This window comes from Parasteatoda tepidariorum, chromosome 2 (assembly GCF_982258835.1).
Source record: "Parasteatoda tepidariorum strain Cologne lab strain chromosome 2, Ptep-v5.0, whole genome shotgun sequence".
NCBI classification, from domain to species: Eukaryota; Metazoa; Arthropoda; class Arachnida; order Araneae; family Theridiidae; genus Parasteatoda; species Parasteatoda tepidariorum.
In genome coordinates, this window is record NC_141756.1 from 97,812,974 (window position 1) to 97,838,488 (window position 25,515).

Here is a 25,515-nt window from a genome sequence, read left to right on the forward strand (position 1 = left end):
GAGATAACAGTATACCGAGATAAAATAACAGATTTTTAATATTAACTTACTGAGACAAGTTTTGACGCTGTACTCGGTTAATACTGAGTAGGTGTAAAAATTAAATATTTATAAGTATGAATTAAGACAAGGATTTTTAGCGATTAAGAAAAGAAAAATAAATATATATTCAATCATAAATTCATAGTCTGCTGATCTGCTAACTCATAAAAAAAGACAATTGTACCACAAAGTTCTAAAAGGCATGGAAGAAAATATTAAAATTTGCTTTTTTAAAAAAGCATTTTGTGAAAGTACCGTTTTTCTTGTAGTTGAATTTGTGAAAGTACCGTTTGATCGAACGGTGAATTTGTGAAGGAACCGCTAAACGGTAGTAAATTTGCCCTGGACAGACCCCTGAGTGCTGACGTAAAATATCCTCAGTGGTAGACAGATCGTGGGTTAGAGTCTCCTTACCATCAGGTTGACAGTGGGTGGTTATCTATATCTCTCATAATATCTTAGAAATCAAATTCTGGAATGATCATGGCCAACCATCATCCTAATGTTGGAATTCGGACTGATTTATGATGGTCCAACATTTAAAAAAACCCAAATTGTTTTGATGTGTATTCCTGAGAAGCAACAAGAGTTCCTATCATGGACCATCACGGATTGTCGATCCATGAGAATCAAACTTCTCTTGATGGTTAACCATCATAGTATTAAAGTAGTATTTTCCATCAGGGAATGATGGAAGTTTGTTGGCATATCAAAAACCACGAACAAATAATGAAAAACGTTGGATGATGGTGAACATCAAATGATGTTGGGCCATCATGAATCGCTCTGCAACCAGCATAAACCATCAAAATGTTTTGATGGGACCATCAAGAATTTTGACTTGGGTATTGAAATTTTTTTAACATTCATACAGAAGTTAATCATAATTATTATTACTCAATGCCGGTTACTAAAGATAAGGCGCATCTTTCATGGGCCTTGCCAGAATCACAGGAATTTTTTCTAACATACGCGATTTCCAACACACGCAACATTTTATAACCGTCGTTGAAGTGCAGACCAAATTTTCAGTTTACGACTACCAATGTTCAACTCTGTATCCTTGTAATTATGAGCCTAATCCACAGGACAAGGGAACTGCTGGATGAAATATTGGAAGAAATTTGCCTTCGTGGAGGACTTTTCGATGGAACTAACCAGCATTTTCTCTACATGGAGAGAAAAACCACTAAAAACTCCCTTGGTCAGCCTGACTGCAAGGGACTCTAACCCATGATCCGTCTACCACTGAGGATATTTTACGTCAGCACCATGATTGGTGTGAGTTGGGGGCGGAATTCGCATCGACCAGCCATCGTCGGGATTCGAACCAGGTTTGGAAAGCGAACGCTCAATGCCTTGAAGTACCACGGCTCCGTAAACAAACATTGAGAGATAGACTAAAAGTTATTGTGGATTGTAGAAAAAAAAAGGGAATAAGTTTGCGAAAATTACCTTCACTCTCTGATTGTGGTAAAACGCAAATCAATGACAATATTAATGAAAAAGTGTTAATTATAATAAATTATAATAATGATTATTAAAAGTAGGCACATCATCTTGTTCTTAATTATGTATTTTTTTTACATTTGTTGTTGTTTGATGCTGTTTGTATATTTTTTGTTTTTGAACAATTAGCTCATAATTCAGAACAGGGGCGATCTCTTAACATCTGACACATTGCAGTAAGGGACTGTTGTTCGGAGGTTTTACTGCACCATTATAATTATTTAGAAAATAATCTAATGATGAAAACGGTGAATTTTTAAGTTGGCAGTTTGTGTTTAGATGAGTTAACTTCAATTCTTCAGATTTAAGTTCAAAATATCTAACCTGCATTTTTAAAACCGTTTCTAGAAGTTCACCGTTGAGCGTTAATGGGTTAAAAATTTTCAGCCACACTCTTCGTCTTATTCTTTACAAATAATGGTCCATTAAAAGGATAACATATCTCTATAGTTATGATTAATATGAATGATAAGAATGGTTTTAAAAGAAAATGGTCTATAAGAATCTATAATTATGGTTTAAAGGCATAATAATAATGTTTCTATGAGAATGTTTCTAAAGTTATGGTTTATAGGAATAATTCAATAAAAATGGTCGATAAGAATCACTAGAATGCTTCGAAAATTGTGTTTTATAAGAATGATAAGAAACGTTCTATGATTACGATTTATAAGAGTAGTACTATAAAAATAGTCGATAAGAATCACAAGAATGCTTTCATAATCGTGTTTTATACGAATAAGAAATGCTCTTTGATTATGGTTTATAGGAATAATTCAATAAAAATGGTCGATCAGAATCGCAAGAATGCTTTCATAATTGTGTTTTATAAGAATAAGAAATGCTCACCGATTGTGGTTTATAGGAATAATTCAATAAAAATGGTCGATAAGAATCACTAGAATGCTTTGATAATTGTGTTTTATAAGAATAATAAGAAACGCTCTATGATTATGGTTTATAAGAGTAGTTCAATAAAAATGGTCGATAAGAATACTTCATAGTTGCGTTTTATAAGAATGATAAGAAACGTTTTATGATTACAGTTTATGAGAATCGTTCAATAAGAATGCTTTCATAATTGTGTTTTATAAGAATAAGAAATGCTCACCGATTATGGTTCATAGGAATAATTCAATAAAAATGTTTGATAAGAATCATAAGAAAGCTTTGATAGTTGTGTTTTATGAGAATGATAAAAAACGTTCAATGATTATGGTTTATAAGAGTAGTTCAATAATCATGAGAATCATAAAAATCCCTCCATAATTGTGTTTTATAAGAATCATAAGAATGTTCAATATAAAAGTGCTTTTTAGATTAATAAATCTAAATCACATTTTTTAATAAAGAGGACTTATTTACTAAAAATACTTTACCTGCTCAGTTTTTTTTAAAAGAAAATATTAATATCCTATGCCATTTATTGTGCTGATTGAACTATAATTTATAACTAATGATTGGATTAAAAGAATATTTACTAAAGTGAAAAAAAAGAAGAATTAAAGGAGCAGGAATTATAATTTGGAGACGAACCCCCTCTGCCTTCTGAGTAATGATCATGTTACAATCATCCTTGTTCATCGTTAGTCAAAAATTGTCGGCTGTCTTAAAAATGCATGGAAAAAGGAACTCTTGTTTACTCGGTCTCTCTCGAACCATTTTTCTTGTCGAAACATTCTTCATAAACACATGCGGAAGTCTCTACTTAAGCACTTCAACGCACTTTTCTTCTTCATTTTCTAAAGAAATTAGCGCATTTTTATGCCTCTCTCTCTCTCGAAAGATGACGAAAAATCGACCGCCCGGATAACCGAACTCCTTTTTATTCTTTCTCGCCAACAACGAACGGTGGCAAAAACAAATGGCTGCCTTTTGAGAATCTTTGACGAGAGTTAAGTTCCTCAGTTAGACATTTTTCTTTAGTTTGTTTCAATGGAGATCTACTACCTGCTTTTTTAATTCTATATACATATTCAATTTTCCAATAAAGATCACAATTGACTCATGAAGAGCTTAGGAGAAGATAGAATTTGAAATTTTGTAAAAAAACAATTTGAGATAACTTTTGGGATCATCTTTTCATCTTATTTAACTATACAGCATTGATTTGTTTTGCTACGTCAATACATTTTGGAGATTCTTTTTTTGCTTAGTGGAACGGTACAAACTAACAGTCTTTGTATGTATTTGGAGTAGAAGAAGGTTTCAAATGCATTTAGCGACAAACAATCGGCGAATAACCTTAGAAAATTGGAGTAAATTGAAACAGCACCAGTAGTGCTAATGTTACGATTTGAATAGTTTAAATAAATGTCAGAGATTTGTAGATTTTGCCGATTGAAAGCTCACAGACTAAAAATTAAGGCAAGGCATAATCTTTGTGAAAAAGAGCAAAATGGAGGAAGTTTCTTGGGAAGGCTCTGACTCACAAATATGCTGTCATGTCAATAGATGAAGAAGAAGGTAATTTTTATGTCCTCTATTGTCAACGATATACTTTCAAAGTCAATTTACTATAATATCACTAAAAACTCTGCTTCTACTCAGCTCTTCAAATGTGTCGTTCAGTTGCGAAATTGGACAATTCTATTTTCAGAAAAAGCTTACTTTGCAAAATGTGATCGGAACAAGAACTTTTTGATTTGAGTAGCATTAAGTCAACGTGTTTCAAAACACAATATGAAGAGGCATGGGGGTATTAATTTTTTTAATTTTATTTTGGATATTGCTGGTTGCGAAACTCACTTTGGAGTTGGCCAGTTTTGCTACAAATCTAAACCTCAATTTTATTAAGTTTAATGTAAATTCAGTTGGACCTCACAAGCGCGAAACCTCTTTACGTGAAATATCTTTACATGAAACGCATGTTTGATCCCGTTAGTCAGACAATCAATTATTGTTGTATTTTACGTGTTTAACATGAAATTTTCAAGCTGATTACCGCTTAACATGAAAGGAAACTGGATGCGGTACAGATAATAAGCATGTGAATAAAATCTCAATCATTCATTTTAAGGAACGCTATTTCTATTTTCTTCCTTTGTTATAAATAGGAGATGAGCAAATGAAATAGTTAAACTAAAATAGTTTCATAAAGTAGTTAAAACTTTTAAGCTCATTTTAATTTGTTTGGTTCAAAATAGTATTGTTAGCATGCATTAATGTAGCACACAACATGTATTAATAGTACGTAATAAATTGTTTTCATGATGCATCGGATAAGACGAAATTCGGTTAACGCGAAATAATTATGGTAGTCCCACCGATTTCGCGTTAACGTGGTTCGACTGTACTGGATTTTTAAGATTGCATGCAGGGAAAAATGTTTAATTATCATATTGTACAGCACAAAATGTATAATATGTAATGATGCATAATACGAAAATTGAAACTATAGTTTAATTGGTACTATATGGGCAATTACTCTTATGTATAAGCTTAGAGCTTCAGCAAAAGAATCCAATGAATCCTGGAAGAAATTTTGGAAACTACAGCACCATTTAAAATTGACTTGAAAATCACGAAGCTTATAATGTTGTGTGATGTGACTTTTGTAGAATTTTATATCACTTAAAAATTAGGACTCTTGTGATTGTTTGATACTGCACAGCATATGCTTGATACAGCCATAATGTTAAAATATGTTGCTGAAATATCAACTACATGGGGGGTAGGGATTATTAATTTAAAATGTTCAAATAATGCCCGATAATAATTGTTGTGAATTTTGATTAAAAACAATACTGAAAATCGAGAACAAAAATAAAAATGGTAAACATGTTACGTAGTTACTTCTTCTCTTTCCTATGACGTAAGATCATCAAAAATTGTGGTCGCGTTATTGGAATTACTGCTTATCCGTTGGTTAAATTTCTTCTTTTAGGGATAGAATTTCAAAAACGCCACAACATTTCAAGTCAAGGATTACAAAAACTGCATATACTAATGTTTCTTCTCTTATTGTCCAATGTACAGAAATAGTTTTTGATTCCAGAGTTTCTTTAGGGCATCACAAAACTCTTTTCCTTCTTCAGTACTCAAGTATTTTATCAGTATTATTTATTTTTCTTCCGCCGTACTTTTGTCTTCTGTCAAGACGATAATTATGTATCAGTTTATTATAAAAAGATCATAAAAATACTTTAAACTAATATTATGCAAAAACGTTAAAAAATACAAGAGGGGGAAAATAAAGAGAAAATAAAAACTCAATAGGCTGATATAGTATTCAGTTCCAGCGTTTCTTTAGGCATTACAAAATTGTTTTCCTTTTACAGTACTCAAGTATTTTGTAAGCATTATTTATTTTCCTTCTTCGGTATTTTTTTTTCTTCCCTCAAAACAGTAATCATGTATCAGTTAATTATAACAACAACATAAAAATATTTTAAACTATTATTATGTAAAAACAATAAAAAATTTCACCCTGATGGAAAAAAAAAGAAATTTTTTTTTGATATTTGGGTATTAAAACAATTTGGTATACTATAACCTACTTCACAGTTCGTGTTATTCCTTCTAAATTTAACCAGTAAACGGCAGTTTCTGCGAACCTGTCTTCTAGAAACAAATAAACATTAAACGAAGTATGTTGTTATAAGTTGCTGCTTGCCTGATTAAAACTATATTAGTTTAGTTCTTTCAGAAGTAATTGTTTTAGTTGTTTTTATTCAAGTTTATGTATTTAGTAAACGTATTTAGAGCTCAGTTTATTAATAAAACTAACAGGTGAATGTTATTCATAGCAAATCTTTATCTAAGTTTATGTATTTAGTAAACATATTTAAAGCTCAGTTTATTAATTAAACTAAAAGATAAATGTTATTCTTAGTAAATGTTTCGAAGTGGAAGTAGTTGTGTTTTTTTCATATCCTATCCAATTAACTCCAAGAAGTTCCAAAATTATCGTTTGCTTTTTTTAATATGATCTTGTTTTGTTGCTTTTTTATTAATGCTTAGGCTTGTCTAATTTTTTATTTTTTTAAAACTTTTACAACTCGTTATTTGTTAATTTATTGTTGAAGTTGAACTAGTCGATGAAGTTGTTCTAAACTAAAAATGTTGCACCATACAAAAACCTAGAACAACACTCATTTTTTCAATGGATAATAACTCAAACAACAAGTAATAACTAAACTCTTGTTCAAAACGACATTAGGTGAATATGAAGATGATCGGTTTTGAAAATTTACTGTCTGCAGGATTTAGCCAGTTTTGCGGAGTAAGACGTTAGTTTTAAACGAATCTAAAGCGTGAATTTTATCGATCTGATATGATTTCTTAGATCTATTTGGTGGAAAAGATTATTTAGAACTTCCCATTTCCGAAAATCACATGCCTAAAAATTGTGGAGATGGTTAGTTTTGCAACTGAACGACAAAAATAATGAATGCGTCTGTCTCATTAACATTTTGTTTTTCTGTTGGTGATATGAACGTAGTTTATTTACAATTTCATTCCTCTCAGTGTACTACGAATTATATTGTTCCTTGAATTTATAGGTTTTGTTATTTTATTTTAGAGTAAAAATAATTTTTATCGTCCGTTAATAACAACATGAACGCTCAATACCTCGTGGCAACCAAATATCGCGGTAATGCTTGATTCGACGCTAAATTTCATCAAAGCAATGCAATTACTCATTTAGTCAACCAAGTTGTTGCATTAAAAGATATATAACAATATTTCATAAAGCATAAAATAATTGAAACCATTAGGGTGTAGCGCATCTACCACTACAAAATTACATCTACAATTCACTAGTATATAAGACATGTTAACTCGACTCTATGTCGGGGTACCTTTTCATAGATGACGGTTGACATGGTCTGTAACTACTCTCCCCACAAGGGTAACTCGTCGATATAGTACAAAAAATAGATAATTCTGAAACAACTGTTTCGAAAACAATTGGCGTTGTGTCTTATTATAAAAATTTCTCTATCTGATTACTGCTAGGTTACACCTGCGGTGTTAGTTGCATAATTAGATACTTAGTAAAGGGAATCATTTGCGCAACAGCTCATTGTGGTCCAGGGATGAAATATAAGTTCGCGATCATAATTTCGTGATTATTGTGGCAATGTGGACAGAATTGCAAGTAGACCACCTTTACTTCCAAGACAAGCTAAGCTGGTACCCATCCTTCTAAACCTGGGTGGGATTCAAGTCGTCACTGGGGATTGCCACTGTCGATCATGATCCCCTGGGATCGGGATCAAGCGGGATCCAGCACCGATGTCTGCACTGGTCCTACGGGTCTAGGACTACCGCAAGATTGAAAGTTTTTTTTCTCTTTTAAAATACTGATGAATATCGTATACTGATAGCTGTACTGAATAGCGTCCTCTTCCCTTTCTTCCCTCACGCATTGCTGATTTTTTTAAATACATCTTTACGTTAAAGACACAAGATGAAATGCGACCTCTCTGTTATATTAGGAGCTTCGCCGGCCATGTGACCGAGCTGTCAGCGTGCCTGACAGTGAAACCAATGGTTGTGGGTTCGAATCCCGCTCAGGGCATGGATGTTTCCCTCTCTGTTCTGTGATGTGTGAATGTGGCCCAGCCTGCAAACGGTTATTTGTGGCAGTGTGGCGTGGGTAATATTGCTCGCCTCCGTGGCTTATGTTCACAGGGTAACGTTAAATGAGCAACACTTCCGGCATCTTCCGAGGTGAAGAACGAAAGTTTAGTGCCAGACGTTTAAAAAAAATATTAGAAACTTTTTGAGTTTTTGCTCGAATTGATTCTTTAACCAAAAAAGTGCTCACTTTACTCAAAATACTCTAAACACTCTCCTTAATATATGAAATTCTTTCAGAAAGTTACTATGGTTGCTTTTTTGGATTGTAAGACAAGATGAAACAATCTATATTCTAGAACAATTTTTTAATTGAAAGGCTGCATGCAAAAAAGTTGAGATTGGTATCAAATCAGAACTGTTTCTGATGAAGAATTTAAGCACATTTCTGTAATCATAAATGCACCGCAGTCAGTTAGAATAACTGTCAAAAATCTAGTTTACAGTTGAGGCGATAATGAACTTCCTGTTAAGCATAACTGATACTCAGGAAAACTTCATTGAATATTTGAAATTTTTTCTAGAAACTAGCATTCAACAGATAAAGAATGGTTTTCTGCAGAATCTGCGTAATCACGGATAGCCCCGTGATCTTTTTACGAGTTCAAAAATGTTGCAAAATATTAATAGCTCTACTAAGTGAAGGAAATTATTATACAACTAGCGTAACAATTATAATTATTTTTATAATGGAATAATTGGCTTGCTACATCATCAACCGAAATCGTCCAGATTAGTAAATCTTCTATTTGCTATGCATAAAATGTATTGTACTATATAATTTTCTATTATTGATAAATAATATCACTTCGAATCTTAATGAGTGATGTGTTTTTTTTTATATTCGTCATATTATAAAATATTAAAATCTTGTTATTTGTTTTCTCTTAATTTAAAATTTACTTTCTGAATTTAATCACTGATAAATATTTGATAAGTGCAATTTTGATATGAGTTGTTTCTATTTAAATTAGAAATTTGTGATAAAATGGATAACGGTTAACGTTGACAAGGGTTACATATAGGTCATAGATAAAGGTTGACATTGTCGATAACTACTATCCCCACATTGGTGACCTTCGGATGTGATATGAACACGCCTACGTTGGCAGTAACGCCCACTTCGATATGAACACGCCTACCTAGACAGTAACGCCTACTTCGATGGATGGTCCATATTGAACAGTTGACTTGCTACTTGTGACGTAGACATTATCCACCTCCTCGCACTGTTGCTACTCAGTCTCTTCTCGATCACGCACAACGTCGGCTTGCATACACTCGACTGCTAACGGCAACACAGGAGTGACTACGACCATGAAGTTAATACACCTCTCACATTCAGCACTCAAAAAGTACGGTGATCTTAATACAGCTCTCTCGGCTTCTCACAAAACAGCAATGAATCAACTAGTGGTGTCCGTTCATCGAATTCTATCACAGCTATAATTCTGGTGGGGGAGTACTGTAGCGTATCTACCACTGCAAAAATACAATTCCAATTCATTAGTATATAAGACATGTTAACCTGATCCTATGGTGGGGTACCTTTTCATAGATGAAGGTTGACATTGTCTAAACATCTTTCCCCACACTTACCTATACTGTTACAATTACGTTTTTGATTTTGTTTGTTTTCTAAATTAAGAGTTTAGGAGAATTGTTTTTATTATTATTATTTTTAGAATAATGTAATCCTACGTTACGTTTTAAGATATAGTTATTTAAATTGGTGTCCGATCTTATTAACCGTTTTACAATTATTATTTTTTGTTTCAAATCGCATTTATATAGGGGAGAGTGGGGTCAATTGTAACATTTTTTACTTAACTATTTTTAACTAACAAAAAATCCAATATATTATTAGTATTAATTGACAGACGAGTAAAGTAGACTATCCTCTACTAGAAAAAAAAATAAATACCTAATTTTAAATGTTATTATATCATTAACAATTTTTGACAGTCGAGCACTTGTTACAATTGTCCCCACTTACGGGGTCAATTGTAACAGTTCATAAATTCAACTAAAACATAGTTAATTATACATAGTATCATAGTTGTGATATATTTCTTTATTGATCAAAATAGTAGTGATATTTTAGGAGTAAAAATAATAATGAGCAGAGACCTAAAGGGTTAAACTTTTAACTTTAAGGGGTTAAAAATTTTAATTTATGCTGTGAAAGGTGACAAATAAAATAATGCACATGCAACATAATATAAATGATATAGGAAACTATTGGTGGTTCTTAAAGAGTTAAGTAATGGTTTGTAAACATAAGATTATTTATTTTCAGCTTTTACAATCGTCCCTTTACTTATTGTTACAATCGTCCCCAAGACGCCATTTCAACTTCATTTGTTAAAAACAATGCTAGTTAATTAACAAAAATAATCTTTTTTTTTAAATGTTATTTAAGGTGTCCATTTAAATATTCGGTTAATAATTTTTATTTGTTTAAACAAAATTACTTTGTTACAATATAATATTCTAATACCAAAAAAAGTACTTGCGTGGCGTGAAAATATCTTTTGTGATCTAACTCTTTCAAAAATACATAAAAATGATTGCCATCAGGGGTGTACATGTAGATTTATTAAATACACCTTGTGCCCCACCTAGGAACCAAATCTAGAACCCGACACTCGAAATTTTTGCTCTGTTACAATCGTACCCTGTTACAATTGACCCCACTCTCCCCTACTATTATGAATTACGGTTAAAGATTTTCGCTTACTGATTTAAAACTTAACTTACAGTTTCATGCAAAAATAGTAATAAATACATCCATCCGTTTGGCAAGCAAAAATATTAAATTACAGTTGTGAACCCACCAAATTTGTTACAACATTATACTTTTAATTTTAAATGTTATTTCAAAAAAGGATTACTTAAAAAAATGATTTATGTTCACTAATAGATCTTAATAGTGTCATAAGAATAATATTTTGACGTGAAAAGTGGCGGCACAAGTGTATTTTTTAATTTTTAATTGAATATTTTCAACTGTTTTCTGACAAGAAACAGCAATTACTGCGAAGCAATCATTGGGGTTGGTGATAAGCGTTAGCGAGCAGTGGGCTTTTTTGGTCGCCTAGTACAAATTTTTTTTTAAATTGAAGTTTAAAAAAAAGTTTTTTAAGTTTTGAAAAGTGCTAAAAAAGTACTAAAAGTTACCAGTACGGAGGTAGAAAGGGAGGTAGGAAAGATGTGCCGCCAAGTATGGTAACCAATCCACTATCTTTCTCTACCGCAACTTCACTGTTTTGGACAATCTTGAAACTATTGTCGCAACTCTCTAATTGAAGTTAGATATTAGGAACTCTAGATAACTCTTAACCGAGTGTTTCTTAAAAATTTCTTTTTAAAGATAATTTTTTGTTTTAATCATTGTTTTTATCTAATTTTAAGAGAGTCGTCTAGTTCTAGGGACCACTAAAGTTTGCTGTAGGTTATAGTGTGCGTATATAACTGCCACAACAAATATTAAATAACAACTCACTAGTACATAAGACATGCTAATTTAATTTCATCTCGAGGTACCTTTTGATGGATGAAGGTTGACATAGTTGATAATTAATTACCCTTATTAGTGACCTCCAGGTGTCTTATGAACTCGCCAACATCGATGGATGGTCAACATTGATTCACTCACAAATTAGCGCTCAAAACTCCGGTGAAGTAAATACAATTCTCCCGGCCAATAAATAAATAAAGAAGAAAAAAGTAAATAATAAATAAATAAACCTGCATTGATCAACTAGGGGTATTCTATCACAGAAAAAAAAATTACCAAATATACAAATTCCCTAGTATATAAGAGAAGTTAACTTAATTCTATCTAGAGGTACCTTTTTAAAGATGAAGATTGACATGGTCGTAAGCATTCTACGATAGCATTTAAAAGTACGTTATCATAAAAAAATAATGTACAATAAGAAAACAAAAAATATTGAGTTTTTTTAGTTCAAGTAATATAGTCACGTTATGTTACTCTCCATTATCTTTTATTCTAATTGAGTAGCAATTATTTTTTATAATTTTTTGCAGATCGTATCAATAAGCAATATTAAGAAGAAGAAAAAAAAGTTCTATTTCATTAGAAATAGAAAAATTCTTTCTAAACAAAAGATCCGTCTTAAATTACAGATATATCGATGTTGTATTATTATATAAAATCATATCGAAATAGATACCCTACATAGCGGATTTCTCTTTACGATGCATTTAATTTCGTTAAACAGTAACTCGAGTATATTTTCAACAACAGACTATCTTGGGTATCGAATATATCTAAAAAAAAAAAAATGAATTCGCTGAGCAGACGATATACGTTACAGCCAAGTAAACATGCCAAAATCGCCAATGAGAGTCAGAGGAGAGACCGACTAATATTGATATTCCACTCTTCAACCGCACCGTATATTAATATTAGAATGTGACAGTTAACATACGCCCCTGCATCCCCTCCCTGTCAGACAGAAATAGCCGGAGGGGGCGGCTGCTTATAAATGACGGTGTGTGTATTTATGGGGAGCGAAACATATTAAGGTATATTGGATTTAGAAACATATTATGACGGTTGACTTTCTCTTCCATGGTTGAAATGATTTATATGTACTGAAGTTACCTTTTTTTTATATTTATTTATTTTTATAAAGTTCTCCTTCAGCTGAAATGTTTTCTTGATTTTTTTTTTTTTTTTTTTTTTTACCATCTTATTTCGTTCTTTTGACCCTAACTATAACCACCCGATTAAGAAATGAATCAATTAAAAACTCGGAAGTTTTTTCTTAGTTCATTCGATTTAAAATGACTATAAAATTAATTCGGTTAAAATCGAATTAAAAAAAAAGAACACTTATTTAACGATACAAAAACAAGCAGTCTTTGACGTTATTTTCTTATTTATGTTAACGTGAATGACCGAAATCAAGAGAATGTCGACTTTCCTTGAATGTCAGCAATCACATAGTCGCTATGGTGATGATCGGAAATATTTGCTTTATCCGATTTGATATTAATTTATTCGTTGATATTACTATATTTATTCGATATTGTAATATCTGCTGAAGATAGATTAGGAGAAACATTAACGTTTGGTGTACCGGTTGCCAACAGAGTTGGCCAAAAATGTAATCGATTACATTTTTTGATTACAGTAATCAATTACTTGTAATCATGATTACAATTTTCAAAAATTTTGGTTACAGCTGTAATCATGATAACAATATTAATTACAGTAATCAATTACTTGTAATCGTGATTACAAAGTTTGATTACAGCTGTAATCATGATTGCATAGTCGATTACAGTAATCAATTACTTGTAATCATGATTACAACTTTCAAAAATTTTTGATTACAGCTGTAATCATGATTACAATTTTGATTACAGTAATCAATTACTTGTAATCATGATTCCAAGTAATTGCGATTACAAGTAATCACAACAAAAACGATTACGGGTAATTATGATTACAAGTAATCAAAATATATGATTGCATGTAATCATGATTACATGTAATTTGATTACATGTAATCTAAATACACGATTACAAGACTTATTCTTATAAATGATTATATTTTACAGTAGATAGTATAATGTATTTTATAATGATACATTTTGCACGTATTTACATGTGCTGCATTTTGTACGTATTTGTATGCGTACAAATGAATGTAGCTAAAATGTATGTACATATGATTTTATCTAGTGCATATGTTCAGACATTTTAGTTTCACACACATGTTCATACACTTATATTGTAAATATAAAATATATGTACGTATGTATATAGATGTATGTATGTATAAGTGCCATTGCCTAGTAGGCATTGATGTAGGGAATACTGGGTAAATGTGTACCGGGCAGTGGTAATTAACTAGACCTAGTATTTATTTCGGACACTTACCAAAGCTACTATGTGATTGTCAACATTCACCGGTGGAAGTCAATCAATTCCACCAATTTCTGTCATTCACAGTAACATTTATACCTCATGCATACCTTAATTTTTCAGAAATGTAAATGAAACAACTTGTACACATGAAAATTTAACTCTTTAACTAGGTAGTCATGGATTAGATTTCACCAATTTGTACTCGGTGTACTAATTTTGGGGCGCTCGAATTTTGTCGAAACTCTTCAAAATTATATTATACATATTTTAAGTACTTGTATATAATCTATTTTTTGAGTATCTGTATGTGTATTATGAGTATGTGTATATTATATTTTTGTATATACATATATCTATTGATGGCAGTACATTTTCATAATTGAAACGGTGAAACAGATGTTTGATTACAGCAGACGTGGTGAGGAAAATAAAGTTTTTATCATCAATAATACTGTTTTTCATTTGGGTCTTGATCATTATTTTGATAAGAAATTTATGTTCGCAAAATTAAACATCTGTATTTTAAAATTTTAACAGGGTTACTGATTTTTTCTAGAAAAAGTCAGACCACCCTGTCTTACACTACTAGTGGAATCAAACCCTTTACACATGTTAATTCTATGGGAAATTTAGAAATACAAGAATTTCAGAGAAAAATTTATAAACATTCATATTTTATATGAAAATTTTCGAAGATTATGCATGTAATTTTTATAAGATGCAGTCAATGCCGTACTCAATATTGCTACCATTGGGCTAAATTAAATTTTTTATTTGATAATTTATTGGATATTTATGTATATACATAATGATTTATAAGTTTGTTGCTTTGTATATATATACCAAGATGTAATGATTATATATTATGTATGTTTCAGATCCTTATCAAATGTTTGGTCCAACCAGCAGTCGGTTAGCTACGTCAGGTAAGATTACTTCTTCTTAATACGCATTCCTTATTCATTTGTGTAGATCTACATAAATCAAAATTTTACCGGTTCCATACAATTAATTTGTGCTATGCATGTTTGAGCAAGAGTTGTAAAATTTGATCTATAGTATATTTTGAAAACCTTGAAAAAATGTAGTCAAACTGTTATGCACTGTCAGCGGGGAAAAAACAGATAACTATTATAACTTTTGAGCGGTCGATCGGATTTTTATTCTGTAAAGAGCTTTGGTAATATCTCAAAGCCCACGAGCCTCCCTCTGTCGTGAAATAAAATGGAAAACTTACCCCAATGCTCCATTGCGTGCTGTACTAGTTCCTTACACACCTGTGGAGTTGTAATTTTATATACGAATCTAGATGAATTAAATATATATATATATATATATATATATATATATATATATATATATATATATATATATATATATATATATATATATATATATATATATATATATATATATATATATATATATATAATAAAATAAATTAAAATAAGCATATTCTGCCACTGTTGTAGTTGCTATAACATTTCACAAAATGAAAATCCATCCAACCGTTTGAAGATTATAAAAATGATCCGTTTTCTTTCTGATTCAGAGATGCCACAGGCGACTAAAAATATAAAAAGTGGTAGAAACAGAATTTACTTTAGTTTATTTATTATTTCGTTAAATATTCAATTGTAACTACCACTATGATTTGCATTTCTAATTATTTAAATATAAAACTAAAACATTCTTTCATTCATAAAATTAGGAAAAAAAATGCTATAAAAAGTTGCTAATTTTGAATTCTTTTAATAAAATTGTGCGATTTATTAGTCAGTATTTTTAGTCGCCCATCTCAACCCTGTGATTGTACATTAATTCTCACAAAAATATTATATTATATATAACATAATTATTGTAGATATATTTTATTTTTTATTAAAAAAACATTAAGGGGGTTCGGTACCTCCTATGTTGACAATGTTAAGATGGCATATTTCGATGTACCTTTTTAAAAAAAGTATCGTAGTTAGAGCTTTGAAATTTTTTTTGTGTATGTAATAGATATTCTAGATTATACTGAAGTGAACTTTTTTAAATTTAGTAAGTTAAAGGAAATTTAAAAAAAATAAATTACACAGCATGTCAGAAAATTTAAAAAGCTTCACATTTTCATCCGAAAATTTTGAATTAAAAAAAATATTAAGTTTCTCTAAAAAAACTGCTCACTTCAGCACAAACTACAGTACTAAAGGAATTTTTTAAATCAAAAATCAAAGTGTTGTGATCAATAGTTTTCAAGAAAAGGTACATCGAAGCAGAAAAAACATAGTTTTGAGTTATTTGCATTTAAAGCGTAAATATTAGACTACCAACGATATTTGAAATTTAAATTCAAAAATCATATTGTTTCTAAGTTATAAATCTCGTACTGTTTACATTTCAAACAAATTACTCTTAAATGTTTCTTTTATTTGACAGAAAAATAGGTTTTTATACTATACTCTCCTCACTTTTCGAGCGAATAAAAAGCCCTTAAAATGATCTAACTGAATGCGATAATTATAAAATTGTATAATTCATAAATCACCCATAAATTTTATTCATGAAAATTGGATATTTAAGTCTTTACCAAGATGTTTTGTTTAAATTTAAATGAGTTAAAAGTATTTTTGTTTAAAAAAAATAACAATATTACAAAAAAAATCTAAGAAAATGCATATTTCAAGATAATTATTCTAAACACAGAAATAATTAACAAAGAACTGTAAATAAGAATTTACTTCAAAATTAGAAATATTATGTAAAGAACATTTAAACAAAAATTCAAAATGATGTAACTAGAAATTAGGGAGAAAAAAAAATCCGGTCCAAGTTAAATTCGAATAATGTAAACGAAATTCCTAATCTATGCCGGTAATGACAGCTTCAAAACAATCCTGGTCCATAAGCAATATTTTTTTTGCATTTCAGTACTTTATTTTTTTTTCTTTTACGAAAGTAAACAAAAACGTAATGAGGAATAAAAAAAACATAAAAATAATGACCTAATAACAGTATAATAAAAGAACAAAACAAAAATAGACTTAACAAATCAAACTAATGTAAATCTCAGTTTTATATTCAAAATTCTCGAAAATCGCATGGAAATAAAGAACAAACAAATAATCCAGTTAAAGTTACAATCAACTAAAGATATTGTAAAGTTGAAATTATAAATAATTTTTTAATGGCACATGCAAAAAATAATGGACATTATAATGTTTACGAAATCGTCTGTCAAAAGTGGGCGTGGCATGGGTGTTTTCTGTTTGTTTACATTTTTTAAATTAAGTTTAAGTGCACTTCTACGTGGTTTTCAAACAAAAGCAATATATCGTTAGAAAGCTGATAGTTTCTAGTTTAATTATTGATCAAAATCTCAAATTCGATTTTTTGAAGGTTTTTAGGTACTGAACAATAAACTTTAATTGTAGAAAATTATTATTTAGAAATTATAATTAATGAGTATATTATAAAATACTCTGAGTTATCCGGTTGGTAAAAGCGAGTAGCGAAAACCATCATAAATATAACTGTTCTTTAGTAAATTAATGCTAGATTTATTTGTTTACTGACGAGTTAATTTCGTTACACAAATTAACTTTTTTAAAAATGATATTAATCCTTTCTTTCTTTTATTGACATCAACAGTGATTGGACAGAGTGTTGAAATGTTTTTTTTCTTCTTTCTTTTGCTTTTAAATACTAACCGGTGTTCCCTTTCTCCCCTTTTCCATAAGGTGATTTTAAGAGATCTCCTAAATATTCCCCGAAATCATGATTAACTATGTATAATTTTGTATGGAGCTTTAAAACTGACTGCTTGATGATTATTTGCACTGTTCTACTTTAAATTCCTATTGTTACCTCCTGAATTTCTTATCAAAATTACAGAGAAATTCTCAGATTTATTTTCACAAACCACTCTTATAACGTAAAAACTATTTCCTTATATGCATAATAAAATACAGTCGGACCTGTCTATCTCGAATTTCGCGAAATATTTGAGATAAAGAGGTTTCGATTTATGCAGGTACTTAAAAAAATTAAATTTAATTAAGAAATTCGATTAGAAGCGCATTAATTGTTTTTGGTAGAAAAATACAGGCATTTTTGCAAATTAATTATACCACATATATCTATTTACAAAAAAAATTTAACATACCTTTAACACTGAAAATAATCTTTTTTAAAGATTTTTGACGTCTAACCTTCGTTCTTTGTTATATTGTTGAGGGGATTTGTGCTCGATTATAAGAAATTCGAGAAACAGAGGTTTTGAAAGAAAAAAATTTCGAAATAGACATGAAAAATATATTGTCTTTAAATAATAAATATAAGGAATTTCAGAAATTTTGAGATATATAGGTTTTCTAGATAAAGAGGTTTGAGATAAACAGGTTTAACTATATACCCATTTCTTCATTACTTCTGAAATTAAATCTGTTCTCTCCTGCCATTGAAAAGTGTAAACCGACTAATACTTAAACAAGGAATAAAAGTAGAGCTGGAATTTAAAGTCAAACTACATCTTTCACTCGGCAAGGACCACCACTAATGCCCCCCCCCTCCCCGCCTACTTAAGTGGCACGCTCTTTCCGGCCGAGATTAAAAGGAGCATCCCTCTCTCTGAAAAGGAATCCCTCCTTCTTTCTGGCCGCAGGGAGGGATTCTTTGTCTTATTCTAGAAGCAAAAGAGGCCTGATGGCTGCTAATTGTCTGGGCATGTTGTCGCGTGTCCTTTTGGGGTCCTCCTTTTCTGCAGATCCTACCCCCGAGGAAATGGGTGCTCTTTTCAAAAGCATTTCCACAGTATTAGGTAACAAGTTTAGTAATGAAGGCGTCAAGACGCAAATGAGGCTCTCGTACATTGTCTCTTCCTTCTTTAAGGGAGGACCCTCTTTAATGTGGATATGGAGGAATCATTGTCACATTCATTCAATTCTGAAAGTTGCATGAATCACATTTTATTGGTTTTAATGAAAACCACGGGCAGTATTTTCGATTAAACGGAATGGTTGAGAAATACCTCATACCCCGAATTTATGAAATTGATGCAAATTTTGACAGATATAAAATATATATATATGTATATATATATATATATATATATATATATATATATATATATATATATATATATATATATATATATATATATATATATATATATATATATATATATATATATATATATATATATATATATATATATATATATATATATATATATATATATATATATATATATATACTAAAAATGTAAAACTGTACTGGTGTAAGGATTTAAGAGAATTTGCAGACTTGGCCGATTATCTCTAGAACTACTGGACCAATTTTAATGAAATTTGTTGTTGTTCATTTACGTAGCACTGGAGCTGCACAATGGGCTATTGGTGACGGTCTGGGAAACATCCCTGAGGATGATCCGAAGACATGCCATCACAATTTTGATCCTCTGCAGAGGGGATGGCACCCCTGCTTCGGTAGCCCGATGACCTGCACGCGAAGTCGAGCACTTTACGGTAGCACAGTTTAACGAGGACCAATACCGCACACACTCGGTCCCTACGCAGACTGATCCAAGTGGTTACCCACCCGCACACTGACCGCAGCCAGTGATGCTTGTCTTAGGTGATCTGCTGGAAACCGTGTCTTAACGATCAGTTCACTGCGGTAATGAAATTTGGTATACATACATTGATACAATACAAAACAAAATTGGTTCATGAGAGTCAAACATCTCTTGATGGTTAACCATCATAGTATTGAAAGAGCATTTTCCATCATGGAATGATGGAAGTTTGTTGGCATGTCAAAAACTATGAACACCGTAATGGAAAATGTTGGATGATGGTGAACATTAACTGATGTTGGACCATCATGAATCACATTGAAACCAACATTGAAAATTTTTTGACGCGACTATCAAGAAATTTGTCGTGGGTAGGCCTCCTCATTTCTAGGCCAGGCCCTGTTCTTTTCTGTACCTTTATTTGTACTTTATTAGCTTTTTTGTGTGCTTGATTCTACACGTATTGCCTTGAATTTTAAAGTTTGTTTCGTTGCAGGAAGTGGTCAGATACAACTGTGGCAATTTCTGTTGGAGCTTCTCTCGGACAGCAGCAACGCAAATTGCATCACGTGGGAAGGAACGAACGGAGAATTTAAACTGACCGATCCCGATGAGGTGGCCAGAAGATGGGGGGAACGGAAGAGCAAGCCAAATATGAATTACGATAAACTGAGTCGTGCACTGCGGTACTATTACGACAAGAACATAATGACCAAAGTGCATGGCAAGAGGTACGCCTACAAATTTGACTTCCAAGGACTGGCTCAAGCTACCCAGCCAGCGGCCACTGATCCCACCTACAAGTACCAGTCAGACCTATTTATGTCCGGTTATCACCACAGTCCTAAGTTGAATTTCGTGGGGGCCCATACGGGTATACCCTCTACAACAGGGAGCATATTTCCAGCTCCCACGTCTTACTGGACAAATCCTAGTGCCAATCTATATTCGAATATAGCCGCGGCCTCCACGCACACGATGCCCCACCATCCGGGTCACGTGACATCGCACATCGGCTCTTATTCCCATTACGCATGACATCATCATCATCAGTGCTGGATACCCGTCGCACCCAACTGGACGCACGACGCGTCGTCGCCATCCATCCCGAAATACGACGAGGATGCCGCCTGAGACGTTCTACCAATCCTCTCTTTGGAAAACGATGAACAAAAACATTCTTCTAGGGGAGTGTGTGATCTAAGCGCGTCCTGCTATGTTTCCCGATAGGACAAGAAAAAAAAGTATTACTAACATTTCGATGAATATTAACAAGAAAAACGAAAGAAATGTACATAAAATATTTAAAAAAACACTACTTGTGTAATATATGTGACTGCTCTTTCAAATTATACATTAAGAACCTTTTTCAATTTGAGTGAGAGAGTGCTGTTAGTACTCAATTTGGACTCTGAAGAATGTGAAGCGTCAGTGCATATTGATTTGTACATATTATATTGATCAGTAAAAATTATTGTATTTCAATGAACATTTTTAATTGTAAAAATATTTTATTTGAGATTTGTTAAATATGAGCAGAAGTAAACGTTATATCGAATACTGAAAATATTGCGAAATGGAATCCTGTTTTTGCGATTTTATTATTTTACATTCAGTTATCTTTTGTTAAATCTGCAATTAATTTTATTTTTTGAAGAAAAAAATTTTTTTTGTCTTACAATGGAAAGTGTTTTTGTTATTTTTTTTATTTTGAAGTGTTAATGCTTTATTTAAAATAACTTTCCGTTCAAATATTACGTAATCATGATATCTTGTCAATTTCGACAACATTCCACAAAGTGAGCAAAAATAAGCAAAACACAAATCTTCTTTCATGCTTACGTAAAAAAGTTGCTACATCCCTTTTTTTTTGCTTTTATTTAGACTTTTAATAATATTATTTTAAGATTGAATTCAAATATCAGATGTAACTTTGCATGAAACAAAATTTATCACAAATTTTTAAACAATAAAATTTTAATGTATAGTTTTGAAAATATTTTTTCCTGTTTTCCTTTTGTAGTCGAAAGTTGAAAAAAAAAAATTTTTTTTTCAACTTTTTCTTATCCCAAACTTAACTTTAATATCAAATTTTTAAATGTTACCAAGATTAATTTCCTTCAATTTTTTTTTTTTTACTTTTTTGACTAAAATCAAAGGATTTTATACCTCACTTAAACTTCTGTCATAACCCTCTTTTTTCATGTCAGCGAAAAAGCAAATCTGCGAACCCACTTCTTAACTGATTGCGTAATATTTCAACGGCCTTTCGCAGTGAAGGTATTCTAAAAGAAATTCACCACAATATTCAAACTATGTATATTGAATTCATTTCATAATCCACGTAAAGAGTTTGGAGCAATACAGCAATAAGCCACATTGTATCCAGACACATTTTTCTTTATTGTTTCAGATAGTTATTTTACGCTTTCACGGAATTTTCACTGAAGTGCAATGCATAGAAACATCTCTTTGTTTACAAGAAAATTGAGGTATTTCTCACCAAAAAAACTTTTGCAACGGTCACTAAAAAACGCTTCTGAACAATTTCATTATGTGGCTTATTATTTATTTTGAACCAAATATTTCATGTCTTACGATATACAATCCCTGGCCAAATTATTAGACGCACTATAAGATTCTATGCAAAATCTTAATTATCAGTATATTACTATACAGCTTTATTGTTTTTGCGTGGTTCTAAACCCATTTGCACTTGTTTACGTTCGTGTATCAATTGTTTAAATCAGACGATATATAATAATAATTCAACGATTGGATAAATTAGACTATAAATTATATAAATGTAGAATATTTATTATATCAAGCATTATATTAGTATATTATAGTAATTAGACCAAATTATTAGACGTACTGTAGTGATTTAATAACTGCATGTTTTGTACGAGTTTATATGCAATACTTTTATGTTTAAACATACATGTAATGGGTTTTAATTAGGAAGATTTTTTATATACTTCCTATTGGTATTTATTTTTAACCTATTGCATTGCAATGTTAACCAACTGATACTCGAACGTAAACAAGTGCAAACCGGTTTCAACCGCGTAAGAGCAATAGAGCTGTATAGTATCCCCTGATAATTAAGATTTCACATTGAATCTTATAGTGCATCTAATAATTTGGCCAGGGGCTGTGAGAAGGACGTTTCATTTTAAGAAAAACACATTTGATGGGATTTTAACTGCCGAATGCAAATTTTATTGGAAAAACTGCACACCAAAAAAAAAAAAACAAATTTGTCCTCCTTAAATTAATAAAACGTAAAACCAAAATAATGATTTAATAACACTTATTTATTAATAAAATTTTTTTAAATTAACTTTTAATTTAAACAAGCTTCCAAGATTGTTTTTAAATTATTCTTTGTTTCTAACTTTTGATACACTAACAGGCTCTCTGTTCGCTGCGCACACCAACCCCCGCAGTTGCTTCTCATTCATCATTGAAGATCAAGAAAGAAGAATGGTTTTCCTCCATTTGTTGAAAAAACTACAATTGGATTGCCATCTGTTACATTTTGAGAATTAGGGGAGAGTGGGGTCAATTGTAAAATTTTTTACTTAACTAATTTTAACTAACAAAAAGTCCAATACATTATTAGTATTAATTGACAGACGAGTAATGTAGACTATCCTCTACTAGAAAAAAATAAATAAATACCTTATTTTAAATGTTATTATGTTAGTTATTAACAATTTTTGACAGTCGTGCACTTGTTACAATTTTCCCCACTTACGGGGTCAATTCAACTATAACTAAAACATAGTTAATTATAAATATAATTCAACTAAAACATAGTTAACTGTACATATTATCATAGTTGTGATATATTTGTTTATTGATCAAAATAGTAGTGATATTTTAGGAGTAAAAATAATAATGAGCAGAGACCTAAAGGGTTAAACTTTTAACTTTAAGGGGTTAAAAATTTTAATTTATGCTGTGAAAGGTGACAAATAAAATAATGCACATGCAACATAATATAAATGATATAGGAAACTATTGGTGGTTCTTAAAGAGTTAAGTAATGGTTTGTAAACATAAGATTATTTATTTTCAGCTTTTACAATCGTCCCTTTACTTATTGTTACAATCGTCCCCAAGACGCCATTTCAACTTCATTTGTTAAAAACAATGCTAGTTAATTAACAAAAATAATCTTTTTTTTTAAATGTTATTTAAGGTGTCCATTTAAATATTCGGTTAATAATTTTTATTTGTTTAAACAAAATTAGTTTGTTACAATATAATATTCTAATACATGCAGATTTATTAAATACACTTTGTGCGCCACCTAGGACTAGGAACCAAATCTAGAACCCGACGCTGGAAATTTTTGCTCTGTTACAATCGTACCCTGTTACAATTGACCCCACTCTCCCCTACTGATTTTCGGCAAATCAAGAAATGGAAAATTGGTTACCTCGAGAGTTATTGCGCAATGAAGATGGGCCGTACTGTAAAAAAAGAGTTACTGTCAGTGCGAAAATTCGGTTTTTTTTTTTTTTTTTCAGAACAAGTTTTCCGGGTATAAACCGTTATTTCTCCTTGATCTTCATAAAATATTTTTTTCTTTAAAGTCCATAAAAAAAAAGATCATTTAGTTTGTAACAGACATAATTGTTATAATTCTATGAAAGCACATTTTATTAATATGTTAATCGTAGCGCAATGAAAGGATAGCTGGATTTGAAAAATAATCAATTGTACTTGGAAAAAAAATTTAAACTTAGGAAACTTAGGACTAATATTTAAACTTAGGAATACAAAATATGCCAAAAAACGTGAAAAAATATGCATATCCGTTATGTGACACTGTTTTGAATGCTTTAATTAGCGTTACATTTTGTTTTGTTTGTGCAAAAACTCGACTGCTTAGAAACTTTAAATTACTAGGGTATGTAGAAAACGTACAAGGGGTACAATGAAGTAAAAAAATTTAACAATTTAATAAAATTTGAAAAATTTAATAAAATATGAATTTTTTAAAAATTTAATAAAATTTGAGCTTAAAATACTATAAATTTTTTTATGTCACGGTAACAGCTCTTCAACAAACTATGATAATTATCATAAAACTTTTATAAAAGTAACACCGACTAGTTTCGACACTTTTTTTTTTTTTTGGAAAAAAAGGCTCAAATAAAATTTCAACTTTATATTTGGTCAGCAGGGGTCCTAAAATTATACATTTAGAGTGAAGTTTAAAAACTTGTAAAATACTTTTCAAAGTAAAGGCAAATTTGAGATGAAAAAAGAATTTTTCATGTCAAGTTAAAATTTTAATTTTAAATTAAAAAATCGCTAAAATTAAATGAATTTTATTCTAGATCAATAATGTAATTACTTGTGTTTTGAATTAAAATGTTAACAATCTTTCGAAAAAACAATGAAATAGAATTAATGCAATGTTTAATATCGAATTTTTAAGGAAATTTTTTTAATATTCTCACTTAAAACTTCATAATACTTGCAAATTCAAATTTGCATCTTGGCCTTTCATTCAAGACATCGCTAACATTATATAAAATCTACATTCAAAATTTCAAAGATTTCTAGATTAAACTTTTTTTGTGATGTGTGTTAGCGTAAAGAAATTTTCTCAAAATCAATGTTCTTCAGATAATGCAAGAAAATTCTGATAAGAAAAAAATCATAGTTCAAAATGTAATTTTTGAAAATGAATTCGTCCAAAAAATACAATTTAATCAAATAAATAAGGGTTTAAAAACTCATAACGAAACAAAAAAGTTTTTAGTTACGTTTTCGTGAATTTACTTACGGTTTCAGTTTCGTCTGTCAACATACGAGAAGAACAACAAACTTTATTTCCAAAGTTCGGAGGTAAAAATTTTAACTTGTTTTGGAAAGCTAATGAACTAAAGTTTAA

At 30.7% G+C, this 25,515-nt stretch overlaps 1 protein-coding gene across 1 annotated transcript in view; it reads left to right on the forward strand.

Annotated features, from left to right (window-relative positions):
• The window catches only part of LOC107441842 (retroviral integration site protein Fli-1 homolog), a 190,658-nt gene extending 169,572 nt beyond the window's left edge, over positions 1–21,086 (forward strand). The window contains exons 7-8 of the mRNA XM_087157818.1: positions 14,920–14,967; positions 20,098–21,086. Coding sequence (XP_087013944.1) covers positions 14,920–14,967; positions 20,098–20,639 — 590 coding nt within the window. The 3' untranslated portion in view covers positions 20,640–21,086. The remainder of the gene's footprint in view (positions 1–14,919; positions 14,968–20,097) is intronic.
• Positions 21,087–25,515: the final 4,429 nt, after the last annotated feature.